We start from the raw sequence: 14,329 nt of genomic DNA, 5'->3' as shown, positions 1-14,329 counted from the left end.
CTGGATGGGCCCTACCTGACAGACTCCGACAGAGGCCGACACTGCAGCCAGCTCCTGATGGCGTCCCCAACTGCAGGGGACCACAGCCGACAGAACCCCAAGGCCGCCCCCAGGACCCCCGGGCGGCATCTCTCCCCACCCAGACACAGGAGACACTCGTCCTCCGTCAGGTGCCTAAGTGAGCGCTTCTGGAACCTCTTTGGCCCCAGTCCTGAGGGCCACACTCCAGTTCCCAGCCTCGACAGTGCACGGCCCTTCACCGCACACATGAGAGAACGCCCCTATGAGTGGTTCCGTGGCCGCAGGATGCAGAGGCCCCTGGCGAGGCTCGTCCCCTTCAGGAATAAGGCTGAGAGCTTCCTCGACGCCCTCTGCCCTCACCGCTGCCCTACCCAGATCCCGACAGTGAGTGACGGTGCAAGTGCAGTGACAGTGGAATTGTGACTTATAGACAGGGCAGTGTATTAATATGTAAAAAAGGGAAATTAAGTAAAAGATCTGCTAGTGATATAGTGACTTGAGGATAGACCCCCAGTGAGAACAGTGACGTGAGGAAAGGCCGAGCAGTGTATATAGCGACCTCAGTGAATGTGCAAGATCCGTGTCTCAGCCCTGGTAATAAAAGTTCCTCAGTGTAGTAAGGCCTAAAACTGAGCCACACACCCAAGTGTCAGTATGAATTTCCCCTAGTGTGACAGTGAATAATTCTCCCTGCCCAACATCACGGTTACTGTACAGTGTGCTGTTCACTTTGACCCAAAACTATTGTCCAAACAGTATCCTGTGTGATACTGCCACCCATGATCTCAGTACATGTCTTATAATTGTCTAGATTACTGTTTTGTGACATCTACCTGTTCCTAAGCATCGAATTTGTCAATATACATGTAAGGTTGTTGCCCTGAGTTTTTGTGCCCTGCCTCTCTCTTGATATTTAAGCTCCTGTCTAGGAAGGACCCAGCCGCATCCTAGGCGTTTCTAGTGCGGGAAGCCGCCTAAAAACACATAACATAACGATAAGGTTGCCACCCAGCGTACTGAATGATTTCCTGGATTACAGGAAATCTTTTGCCTTGTTACTCAATGTATAGTTATCCTGGAATAGAGTATCACTTCACTAAGTGTGTGGATGATGGGCGCCTCCACCGACCACATGAATCAACATAACAATAAACCAGTACACTAACTGTATAACTTACCACACCCCACCAGAGGGCATCAGCATAACTAGAGAAGTCCCCATCTCCATCATCATCTTGATCATCTTTTTTCTCGGCCAAGTATACAAAATAGGATGAGAAGATGAGGCCAAGAAAACCGATGTAAAGAGTTGTAATCAACTCCTATGAAAGAAAACAAATTGTAATTAGACTGAAATGCACTAATTCTAAACATATACAGTACATGAAATATTGCATTCAGCAACTTATATTTTTTAATATGCTATTAAATGCAAGAATTATACTTAGGTACAATTTTAGCAAAAAGTTTCAACTCTGGCAGCATTTGGGACCAACTGTGGTGGTACATGGATTGGGATACAAAGTTCAACCATTCATAATTACCCTTTCATACCAGATACTTTCGGATTAACACCCCCCCCATCCCAGCTCCCAACCCCTCCACAACTGATGCCAAATAGCCTGCTGCCCACCTAGTAGAGAGATTTGACTGCAATCACACAAGGAAAATAACAAAGAAATTCTTGAAACAAGAATATAAAAGTAATATCATCATTATTACGGGTAACAACAACTCAAAAATTATATTGGTATTCTATTCCCAATCTTAACATTCACTGCCTTACTTGTCTATGGATGAAGACGACAGACCCTAGCAGTCTCCAGGTGCCTCCTTGTCTATCTACATGCAACATTCTTAAGATCTGGAGGAAGCGGATCCCTCGAATGGCTGATGTTGCAAATACCTGCCCATTTGACCCCACACACAAGACAACAACTGATGCTACCACAACTATCAGATCTGTAACAAAAACAATAGCAGATTTAGAAAAACAACATTCAACAAGTCTTTGTGAATTAACGACGAGTAATGTCTATCTGTATTCCTGAAGTTATACAGTTTAATTAGTGCTATTCTTCATGGAACAATATGATGTACTGTATGGTAAATATCTCTTTGATGTTATACTCCATCATTAATTTGAAACAAAAAAGGGGGGGGGGGGCATTTTAAACAGCCCCAAACCCAGACACACAAGCACTAGAAGAAAGGAGTTCATCTCAACACAGTCTCAAGGAGACAAGTGTTGAAGTTCTCAGTACTCTGAAATTCTGCATAATTTGAGACAGCAGTATAAATTGGTGGGAGATCCCTGAACAAAACTGAAGGCCTGGTTAGCCCAGACTATCCACTGAGCAATCATTCTTGTATGTCAAATGTGCATGTCATCACATGGGTTGTACTACTTTCCAAACTTTCCTGCACTGGTGTTTAGTGTTGCCAGGTGAACTGGGCCAAATTTCTCCAGCTTCAGGTACTATGTTTATATTTAACCCCCCTGTGGCCGTAGGTCCGGAAGTTTACGTGCGCACCTGGCCAACGCCAGGGACATTTTCTGAAGTATTGAAAATTGATTTTTTTTCTTGCCATATTGAAGAGCAAGTTCAGACGCACCTAACAGTGCAAATCCCAGCTTCCTGGACCCATTTCTGTTGCTTGCAATGGAGCGAGTAAGTTGCAGAAATATCAGCAACGGATATGCCCCAGTTATGTATTGCCATGCCGCAACATTGCACGTGTTGTTATCATTATTTTTACCCCCCAAAACAATGTGACTGGTGCTGAAATGTTGGGCATATATTAGGTAAAACGATATCGAATTATTTCAGGACATGTTAGGATTGGCTTGAAAAAATTACTATGAATACTTTTTCACATTTTTGATATAAAATATGTTTATGGTAGTTTCGAGTTATTTTGCACATCAGCGGTGTGAGTATGGTTGGAAGAGGGAGTGAAAGGGATGAATAGTCAGTCTTAAATGAGGAAACTGCCGGTCCCCCGAGTGTAGGCTCTCCCATGGGGGATGAAAATGGAGGGTCAGGTGGATTAGCACCTGCTCAGCTCCATTTAGCAATAAGGGAGTGGAGGCGCTTTTAGCCGCTCCCACACCATCTGAATGGCTAAAATAGAATCGTAATGCGGGTTCAAAAGTAGGAATAAGTCAAATTATTAGGAATAGAGAGACAAAGCAGAAATAAATACGTATACAGACGGGAAGAAAACGTATTTTTCCCGTAACAACATGTTTACGTTTCTCTGTCGTTTTACTGTACTTTGTTATTTTCGCAATGTTGCTGTCTGTGTGTCGTGAGTGTGGGAAAGTATGATAGTTTCTGCCTGAGTATGAAAAAAAGGGTAAGGCTGTATGTCTGCCTACACTTCACACGGTCAAAATATATGGAAATACATGGTGGCTGGCATCTGAGTAATTAATACAGAGAAGAATAATTACTCACCTCAAGTGCATGATGCGATGACAGGAGTCAATGTAGGTGAACTTTTACCCATCTCTGCCCTCCCCTAGCAGGTCAAAAGTCAGTAAGTCATTGTCTGGGAAACACAGTCTTTGTACAGAAGTCACTTACAAAACATAATTTACTTTACACACTACCACTATCTTACACTTCTATGTCATACTTCATATCACTACACAAAGTAACATACACTATATACATTGCACTGCCCGTGAAGTGGTAGGAAGTGGTGAGGTGGCAAGAGAGGTGGTGCAGGATGGTGGTGAGGTGATACGTGCGGTGGTGAGGTGGTGCGGGGTGAGTGCACCTACACTCAGCCTTCCCTTCCTCCCCCTCCTCTCCCTCAGTGAAGAGCCACTTTATCACCGTCCGTCTCCTCTTTGGTGGTGGTGGAGCTGTACAGCGAGGTGGTGGTGGCATCTCCTCTCTCTGAGGAGATGTCGCTGTCGTCCTCGGTAGTAGGAGAGTGAAACCACTCATCACCACTCTCGTCACTACTCCCCGCCATACTCTCCACCTCCAGGTCAGACCCAATTCGGTCCTCCTAGCTCTCCGCCCAGATCTCAGGGCTGGCGAGCTGCCTACGGGTCCAGAGAGGGTGGCACTGGGTAGAGGTAGGGGCAGGGAGAGAGGCAGGGCTCGGACATCCACTCATCACAGAAATGCGCGGTGTACTGACATGTGGGGTGTACTGGAGTGTGGGGTTAGGTCAGACTCAAGACGTTCAGAACATTTGTTCATTTCCCCCAAATTTTCACCGTTTCTCATAGGCCTCGCTCAAACTATGCCTGAAGCCATTTATCAGCTAAATGTCATTGGATGCCGGTGCCCACAGTGGGGTTCAGCTTGCTAAAGCATTGACAACAGTTTTGCAAAATATAAAATTATAATACTGACCCCTCTGTATTTTACAAATATGTGGTTATAAAGTACCTTATGCATTTTGAAAATTATTTTAATCACAAGAAGTGCAGTACAAAACATAAAGTCTAATAATTTGAGTCCTCAGTCCTATAGGTTTCATCCTCTTGAGATGGCTGGACAGAATCTTCAAATCATAGCAGGTATTATCAACAAAAGCTGTTTCTGTATGCAGCACCCCATTGGATGTTGATGTATTCAACTGGTTCCTCAGTTCGTTTTTATTAATCCAAAACATCCATCCATATACATCTTCCTCAACTCCCAAGTCTGTGTTGCAAAGCAAACGCCACTCATTGTCAAGTCCATCCCCTCCATGGCCGCTGGCGTTGAATGAAGTATAGCCGACAAATGGCCGCAGACGTCGTTTGAGCACGGCCTATAAAAAACTCCGAAAATTTTTGGGAAGTGAACGAACGTTCTGAACGTCTTCAGAATGACATACACTACACTCCCATACACCTCGTCAAGCAGTTCCGAGCCTGCTGCTGTGATGAGTGGATTTTCAATTTTTTTGCTCCTGGTCATGCCTAAACAAGCACAACTACATCCATTATCTCGAACCAGACAGAAAATATCATCTTTGTCATCTCTTACAAAACACACACAACCATATGTTTACAATTATGAATTAACAGAGGCACAGACAAAAAAGACATGATAAGTGAAAAATACACTTTTGTCTTGGTATCTTTACCTATTTGCTCACGTCTGTTGTACTGGTTTGGATCATTCAATGCAGTGCGACTTGTAGAAAACTGTGAAAACTTTCGGGAAGTGAACGAACATCTGGAACATGAGACTGACCTTCACTTCACACTCTCACATAACATCTGTCTGTTCACCACCTGCTGCCGTGACGAATGGTTGTAAGATTTTTTTACTCGTGGTCATGCCTAAACACACACACACACACACAGTTACACCCATTACCTCGACCCAGACAGAAAATATAATCTTTTTCCTCCCTTGCAAAACACACACAACCACCCTGTTTATGATTATAAATAAACACAGGCATAAACAAAAAAGACATGAAAAGAAAAGAAAAGTTAATTTTTGTTTGGTATCTTCACCTATTTGCTCAGGTTTGTTGCACTGTTTTGAATCATTTTACATATTCTTTGCCTTTTATAAGCATAACAGGAAAGTTTTGTGTGTTCACGTTTTGCTTTCGTGGGTGGAAAGAACTTCCTTCCCTTCCTGCTAATCAGCTCGTGCGAGGTGCGAATGGCAGGTCGTCTAACAATGCTGACCGTGCAAAGTGTTGGGAAACATCCAGCTGTACTCTTGTTCCTTACCTAGGCAGAAAATATCATACTTTCCCACACTCGCGACAGACAGACAGCAACATACATTACGATAATAACAAGGTAAAATGACAGAGAAAGGTGAATGTGTTATTGCGGAAAAAATAAGTTTTCCCCCATCTGTAAACGTATTTGTTCCTGCTTTGTCTCTCTGTTCGTAATAATTAGACTTATTTGTAGTTTTGAAACTGCATTACGATTCTATTTTTAGCCATGCAAGTGGTGTGGAAGCGGCAATTGCGACTCAATTTCTCTATTGCTAATCGGATCTGACCCTCTACTTTCATCCTCAGTGGGAGAGCCTACCCATGGGGAAAGGGAATTTTTCTCATTTAGGACTGAAAATTCAACCCTTTCGCTCCCTTTTCCAAGCATGGGCCCAACGATAGCGTAAAAAATAACTCGACACTACTGTAAACATATTTTTTATAAAAAAGGTGGAAAAATATATATATATATATATATTTTTTTTGGGGGGGGCAATCCTAACATATTATGTACTGAAATAATTCGATACCATCATATCTAATATATACGCAACATTTCAGCATCATTCACATTGTTTTGGGGGGTAAAAAAAAAATGATAACACATGCAACGTTGCAATGCGGCACACCTCTCGGAGGCGGATATTGGTTGCCAATATTTCTGCAACTTTCGCACTCCATTGCAAGCCACAGAATGGGTCTAGGAAGCTGGGATTTGCACTGTTAGGTGCGTCTGAACTTTCTCTTCAATATGGCAAGAAAAAAAATCAATTTTCAAAACTTCAGAAAAAGGCCCCAGCATCTCCCTGGGGTGCACATAAAATTCAGGACCCATGGCCATGGTGGGGTTAAATCCTTCACTGGAACTATGTTCATAAAGTGAGTTGCAAGAGGGATGACAGAAAGGGCAGTAATTTTCACGATGCTGGAAGGGTGCATGGCATCGAAATTCTGCAGGACTAGATCTGATATCTTCATTATCTGCTCCATTCCATCAGTACTGAAATGGAAACCTTAATATGAAACTGTGGACTAAATGGTGGTCAAGGTCAGGACAGGAATAAAGGTAGGCTGTTACTCGATCACCATGATAGATTTCCTCCAACTGGAGAAAGTTGGAAGGGTCTCTGAACTGAACACTGGATACTGGTGTCAATTTTGAGGAATCTGGCTTGATGTAACATTCCATGATTGTTTACAAAACTGCTTTGACTCGACTGTGAAGGATGTGAGGCTTTGGTTCTTCTGCCTGCATTTCTTTATGTACAGGACATCACTATAAAGTGGTAGGATATACGAAAACGCGACGGGGGTGGGGAGTGATCACCTCCAGTTCCAAAGGCCAGATTGATTGCAAGAAAATGATAATTAGGGCACCTCTTGGTAACTCTTGCCATAAGTGTCAGCGCCGTAAAACGAAAAAAATGCAAGTGGGTAAGGAACACCAGTGCCACAGGGAAAATGCGCTCTTTTACTGCCGGTCGCAAGAACACTAACACCTGTTAACACTCACTGAGGAATCACAGGAATGGGACAGGTCCTGCTCTCTCTCTCTCTCTCTCTCTCTCTCTCTCTCTCTCTCTCTCTCTCTCTCTCTCACTCACTTAGAGAGGATCTGTTCAAAAGGCCCATTCTCTGTAATATATTGTTCACAAAAATTTTCCCACTTTCCAAATGAATTTGTTTTTTCATTCCTTTTTTCCCTATTGGGGACATAATTTCTCCCTAAAAAAGGAAATTTCCCAGCATCTGGCACCTCTTCTGGTGCGACAAAATACCGAATCGGTGGTCATTTACCGAATCGGCACTTCTAATAGGTGATTTATATATATATATATATATATATATATATATATATATATATATATATATATATATATATATATATTCTTCACCATGTAGGTTCATACACACCTAGTTATCTGAAATCCGGTAAAAAAATTTGTGCTTAGTTTAACTGTTAATGAAATATCAAGACTCGGAAAGAAAACAGGCTAAAGTTAACGGGCATTTCCCCCATTAGATCGCCAGCACGCCTTGACAGACTTCTATTTTGCATAAATATTAATTTATAGTGCAGATAAATGTATCTGCATATTCAATCAACATTTATACAAACTAAAACTCTATCAAGGGGAGATGTCGAGCAGAATGTAAAAAATTTCTGCAAACTTTAGCAAGTTTTTACTCTGAATCCTGATTTTTAATCAACAGTTAAATTAACCAAAACAATTTTACCGGATTTCAGATAATTAGGTGATCATAAACCTATATGGTGATAAAACTATTTTCCAATTAAAAGAGCTGATTCAGTATTTTTTTTTTTTTAATGCAAGGTTGAAGGAACCAAAGGCTGAGCTCGCAAAACAGCTCCCACCAAGAAAAAAACAAAAACAATACAAAAAAGAGCCAAACTCAAGATCCGATCATTTCGAGATTCCTGGACTGGACACATTGCTTTTGAAAGACTGGAGATCATAGGAAGTAGGAAACACAGACAGAGGGAGACAGTTCCAGAGTTGACCTGTTACATAAATGAAGGACTGGGAGCCATGGTTAACTCTTGCATTAGAGAGTTGGACAGAAAAGGGATGGGAGTTTATTGCTAGACGGGTGCTACGCACTCGTAGAGGTGGAGGGATGCAAGAAGACATTTCAGAGGAGCAGTGATCACTGAAGTAGCAACAGAAAAGAGATAGAAGCAACAGTGTGGCGAAGAGACAGAGGCTGAAGGAAGCCAATAAGAGGTGGAGAGTTGATGAGACGAAAAGCCTTTGACTCCACCCTATTGAGAAAAGCTGTATGTGGGGAGCCACCCCACACATGAGAGTTGTACCCTAAACAGGGGCGAATAAAACCCGTGTATAAAGTCAACAACTGTAGGGGTAAAAAAGGCATGGAGTCGGCTTAGCACATCTAATCTCATGGAAACAGATTTTACAAGAGATACAATATGACCTTTCCAACAGGGTTGGGTCCAAGTACAGTACTTGTACTTGGTACTTGTACTTAAGTACAGTTTTTCATGTGCTTGTACTTGGCATTTAAAATTTTGTTGTACTTGTACTTGTACTTACACCCTAAGTACTTAAAAAAATACCAAGTACTTTCAAGTACTATCAAGTTCATTATATTTAACAAAAATTTATATATTCTATTGGACTTTATAAAGGTATTATTAAGTAGACTTAATATTCTGTCACAGAAAAAATGGTTTAATAAAGTATACTTGTATTCTAATGCGCTACTTTCTACTTTATAACTTAACCTTTAGAATTTGACGATCATTTAATTTCCTTCTTCGAAACAGGAGCTCTTTTGTATGGTATAAAGTACTTGTACTTGTACTTAAGTACAATGACATGTACTTGGACTTGGACTTCAGTAAATTGGAAAAAGGCTGTACTTGTACTTGAAAAAATTTTGGGTACTTGGACTTGGACTTAAGTACAGTAGCCTGTACTTGGACCCAACCCTGCTTTCCAAGATAAATCCCAAGTGAATGAAACCCCAAGCATGTTCAAGGATGACGCACGATTGAGCTGGATATTATTAAACATTAGTGGGGTACTCCTGTGAAAGATTTTGACGGGTTGATAGTTGTAAAAACTGAGTCTATGATGCATTAAAAACAACAAGATTATTTTTACCTCAGTCAGAGATTCGAGCCACGTCAGACATTAGGTGTGCCACAGCCTCATCCCTTGTTTGTTGAAGTAACTGCTGAGATGGACGTTGCAAAAACTGAATGGAAAGATGAAGGGTGGAGTCATCAGTGTACGAGTGGATAGGGTTAGATGTACAGCTTAGACAATCATTCATGAATAAATTCAAGAAAGAGAGTTGGTGATAGGACAGAGCCCTGAGGAACACCACTGTTGATAGATCTTGGAGAAGAACGATGGCCATCTACAATAGAACGACCAGAAAGGAAGCTAGAGATGAAGGCACAGACAGAACGATAGAAACTGTAAGAGGACAGTTGGAAATTAAAGATTTATGCTAGACTTGATCGAAAGCCTTTGAGATGTCAAGTGCAATGGCAAAGCTTTCGCCAAAGTCCCGAAAGGAGGATGACCAGGAGTCTGAAACGTAGGTGAGAAGATCGCCAGTGGAGCATCCCTGACGGAAACCATACTGATTATGATCCTTTCGCAGCAAGAAGTCCGTTCAGGGTGTGGCAGAAGTTGGGATTTCCCCGAGTGCGACGCTGCCAATTTGACCACCAATTATCGGATTATCACTGTCTCCCTACCTACCCCCATCCCACCTGTTTCTCTCTCCATCTCTCTCTCTCTCTCTCTCTCTATGTATATATATATATATATATATATATATATATATATATATATATATATTTATTATTTATTTTCAACTTTTTTTTCCACACCACCTATGAGGTAAAAGTCTAGGCACGTTTTATTTTTAAGAGGTTTCCCCTGTAGGCCTAATCCTCTCTCTGACTCTGGGTCCCTCGCCGACCTCGGCGTGGCAACATGGGAAAAAAGCACTGCCACGTGTAATAGAATTCATTCAAATCGTTGTTATAATTCTAAAAAGTGATACTCAATGTACTATATAGCTTCTTTTATTATAAACAGAATATAAAAAACAATTTCAAATAGGACATAGATGGGAAACAAGAGAGAGAGAGGCATGTACTACGGTTGATTTGGCAGAATCGCTGGAGGTGATTCACCAGGTGGGCCCCACCCTGAACGGACTTCTTGCGGTGAAAGGACCATATCAGAATGAAGGCTGCAATAGGAAAGATCCTTTAAAATTTGTCTACAGAACAGACTCGAAAACTTTTGAGACATAGGATGTTAAAGCAATTGGACGATAGTTAGAGGGCTGGGAATGGTCACCCTTCTTTGGGACCGGCTGAATGAGAACAAGCTTCCAGCAAGAAGGAAAGGTACAAGTTGAAAGACAAAGGCAAAAGAGTTTACATAGGCAGGGTGTAAGAACAGAAGCACAGTTCTTGAGGACAACAGGAGGGACTCCATCAGGCCCATATGCCTTGATAATACTGAGGCCAGTAATGGCAGAAAATACATCAGTTGAAGAAATTTTAATGTCAGCCATGAGGAAGTCAGAGGGGGGAAGTGATGGAGGAACAGCACCAGAATCGTCTAAGGTGGAATTGGAGGAAAAAGTCTGAGCGAAGAGATCTGCAAAATTAATAGTTACAGAGCCATCAGAGTGGAAAAAAGGAGGGAAGGATAATGAGGTAAAGTTGTTGGAAAGGTTTTTGGCAAGGTGCCAGAAAGAGCAGGAAGAAATCGAGTTGGAGAGCGGACAGCATTTAGTACAGATGGAATTATTTTTAGCAGAGTGAAGAACAGACTTAGCATGATTCAGGCAGAAACATGAAAAGATGTAGTTTAGGGGTGGGTTGGCTCTGGTACCTTTTATAGGCCCTCTCCTTATTGCAGACAGCATTAGAACATGCGTGATTAAACCAAGACTTTCTTGCATTAGTCAAAGGATATGAGACAGGAGTGTATGCTTCCATGCCCGGGAGTATAACCTCCCTAATTCAAGACACACTCAGATGGTTCCTGGCCATGGATGCCATAATCATTCCAGGGAAAATCAAAGAAATACTGCCAGAGGGCCTCCCAATTCATAGCTTCAAAGTGCCACAGACGACATTTCATTGGGGGGGTCCACAGGCTGTACCGGAGCAATAGGACAGGTTAAGGTAATAAGGTTATGATCACAGGAGCCCGAAGGAGAGAAAAGATTAACAGTGTAAGCAGAAGGATTAGTTGTAAGGAAGAGGTCAAGTATGTTGGAGCTCTCTCCAAGACGGTCAGGGATACGGATAGGGTGCTGTACAAGCTGCTCTAGGTCATTAAGGTTAGAAAAGATGTAGACTTGTTCACCAGGTGGATAAGTGAAAGGAGAGGACGGCCAAAAATGGTGGTGAACATTGAAATCTCCTAGAATGGAGATTTTAGAGAAAGGAGAAATGGATAGAATGTGTTCCATTGTAGAAGTAAGATAGTCGAAAAATTTTTGATAGTAGAATTAGGAGATAAGTAAACAACACAGATATATTTAATCAGAGAATGACAGGAGAGCCGAAGCGAGAGAGTAGAGAATTCAGAATAATCAAGTTCAGGAACATGAGAGCAAGATAGGTCATAGCATAGCCTACATGTACACAACATCCACCTTTGGCTTTGAAATGAGTATGGAGAAAGTAGGATACAGAAAAGGATTTGCTGTCAGTTGCCTCAGACAGCTGAGTCTCTGTTAAGAAGAGAAGGTGAGGTTTAGGGGAGGAGAGGTGGTGTTCAACAGAGAGAAAGTTGGAGGAAAGGCCGCGAATGTTCCAGAAATGAAGAAGAAATAGTCAGACAGTGGTTCCAGGCATGGAGAGTCATCACCGGGAGAGGGGCGGATGGTGAGGGCTTTTATGGTACCCCCCCCCCGGGGACTCTGAGGCATGGTTACCGTTCGCCATTTTACTTTTATTTGGAAAAGGTAGTGTCTACTGTGCATGTAGATTGATGTAGACAGTTAGAGAAACTTGTACTGGAGAGCATGCTGGCCTACTCTCTGTGTAACTAAAACACTGAAAAAGTTCAGCAAAGGGGGATGGTCAGGAACTAGTCCCAAGGGCTGATAAAACAGGAGCTCCAGCTCTCCCTGTCATCAGCTTTCCATCCAACTTCGGCGTACTGCCCTGCTCGACTGGTTCGGTATTTCGTCGAACCCTTTCTGCGCTGGTCACTGGAATCAAGAGATAAACAGTATAGACCTACAGTAGATGCCACATGACCTACTTTCGATGCGTCAGCGCGGCCGCCATCTTGGTGCGGTCAAGGCAGACGATTTTGTGTTCTTGACATTGGGCAAAGTTGACCACTATTTACCAAAATATGCTGCAACAGTGTGCTGCTTTTGGATGTAAAAATCATCGAAATATATCTATGGTGGCACCAATAGCACGAATGGCTCAACTGTCCGGTAATGCAAGTGTCCCTCAGGTACTTCCCTATTTCCCAAAATGAGGATGATGGCTTCAGGAGGAGGGAAACTTAAGCCTGCAGTCCACCGACTTCACGTTTCAAATTAACCAAGAACCACAACCATCGCTACAGCCACAACCACCATCACAACAGCCACCATCATAACAACCACCACCACAACCACCATCACAACAACCACCACCATCACAACAACAGCAATCATCACCACAACAACCACCACCATCACCACTAACACCATAACAACAACCACAACCACCACCACCACGACAACCATCAATACAACAACAACCACAACAATAACAACCACCATCACCACCACGATCACCACCAACACCACCATCACCACCACCACCACCACAAGAACCACCACAACAACAACCACCAACACAACAACCATAACCAAAACAACAACATCCAGAAGAACTAAAACAACCAAAACAACCACAACAACAACAACCACCACCACCAACCACCACAACAACAGCCACCACCACAACAACAATACCCACCACCACCACAGCAACAACTACAACAACAATCATAGAAACAACCACACAAAAACAACCACCAAAACAGCCACCAACACCACAACAACAGTTACCATCATAACAACTATCACCATAGCCACCAGTACAACAACAACTACCACCACCACAAAAACCACCACAACCACAACAGCAACCACCACCACAACAACAAAAGTCGATAGGTAGATGGGTACGTGAGTAGGTATGCATGTAGGTAGGTAGGTGCCACTAGTGTCAATAAGTGGATACTGTAGAGGATCGTAGATTTCTGCTGCTGCCAAATGTAGATAACAGTCGTAGCTTAGGAGTCTGAAGATTGGCGAGGCACCTCTGTCACCAGTGATGTGGGCTGCTACCAATAAAAGTCGTGAGGCATTGGACAGCGTGGAAATTGTATCGTAAGTCAAGGTGAGATAGAGACATTCAGGGGTTAAGGGATTTTGTTGCGACACAGTTGTACTGTGACAGTTTTATTGTTCACTGCCTACTGCGACGGACAGAGTGACGTGACTCACTGAAACAGAGTGACAGATAACCTCTTCACTCTACTACCTCCTACTTTCTCGAATCTCCTTCTGCCTCCTTCCCATCTCCTATTTCTTCTGATTCTTTCTGCTTCCTGCATCTGCTTAAATTACTGCCTGGTTTCCGGTTACCTGACGTGTGTGTCTAAGTGTGTGTGTGTGTGTGTGTGTGTGTGTCGTCTAGCACGCTTCCGACATGTGAGCTAACCGGTTTCCGTGAGTTACATCGTGTGTTGACAAACATCATACATTCATGGTCATCTAGGCCAAAGGATGTTTACTTCGTATGTCTTCTCTTCCCATGCACCAGACATATCTACCTGCCTATTACATATTATGTTAGTGTTACATATTGTGCTGTGATTATGTAATGTCTGTAACTATTACATATTGTGATATTAATGCCTATATATTGCTCGGTCATATCAGTCTGTCGTACCTATGACCTATCTTTGTATTACAATTTACACAATGTACAGGAATATGTTACAAGGTTATTTATCTACTCATTAAACAATTAAGTCAAATACTAACGTAAATACATGGTATACATGAT

General features: G+C 42.4%; 1 protein-coding gene across 1 annotated transcript in view; it reads right to left on the bottom strand.

Annotated features, from left to right (window-relative positions):
- LOC145406698 (potassium voltage-gated channel subfamily KQT member 1-like) overlaps window positions 1-14,329 on the bottom strand; it is a 553,790-nt gene that overhangs the window by 370,724 nt on the left and 168,737 nt on the right. Inside the window, exons 4-5 of the mRNA XM_080277799.1 lie at window positions 1,808-1,983; window positions 1,200-1,343 (exon numbers count right to left, since the gene is read on the bottom strand). Coding sequence (XP_080133925.1) covers window positions 1,200-1,343; window positions 1,808-1,983 — 320 coding nt within the window. The remainder of the gene's footprint in view (window positions 1-1,199; window positions 1,344-1,807; window positions 1,984-14,329) is intronic.

Source organism: Coenobita brevimanus, chromosome 71, assembly GCF_032717465.1.
Source record: "Coenobita brevimanus isolate Jiangsu-jjx chromosome 71, ASM3271746v2, whole genome shotgun sequence".
NCBI lineage: Eukaryota > Metazoa > Arthropoda > Malacostraca > Decapoda > Coenobitidae > Coenobita > Coenobita brevimanus.
This window is presented reverse-complemented; position numbering and strand designations above follow the sequence as displayed.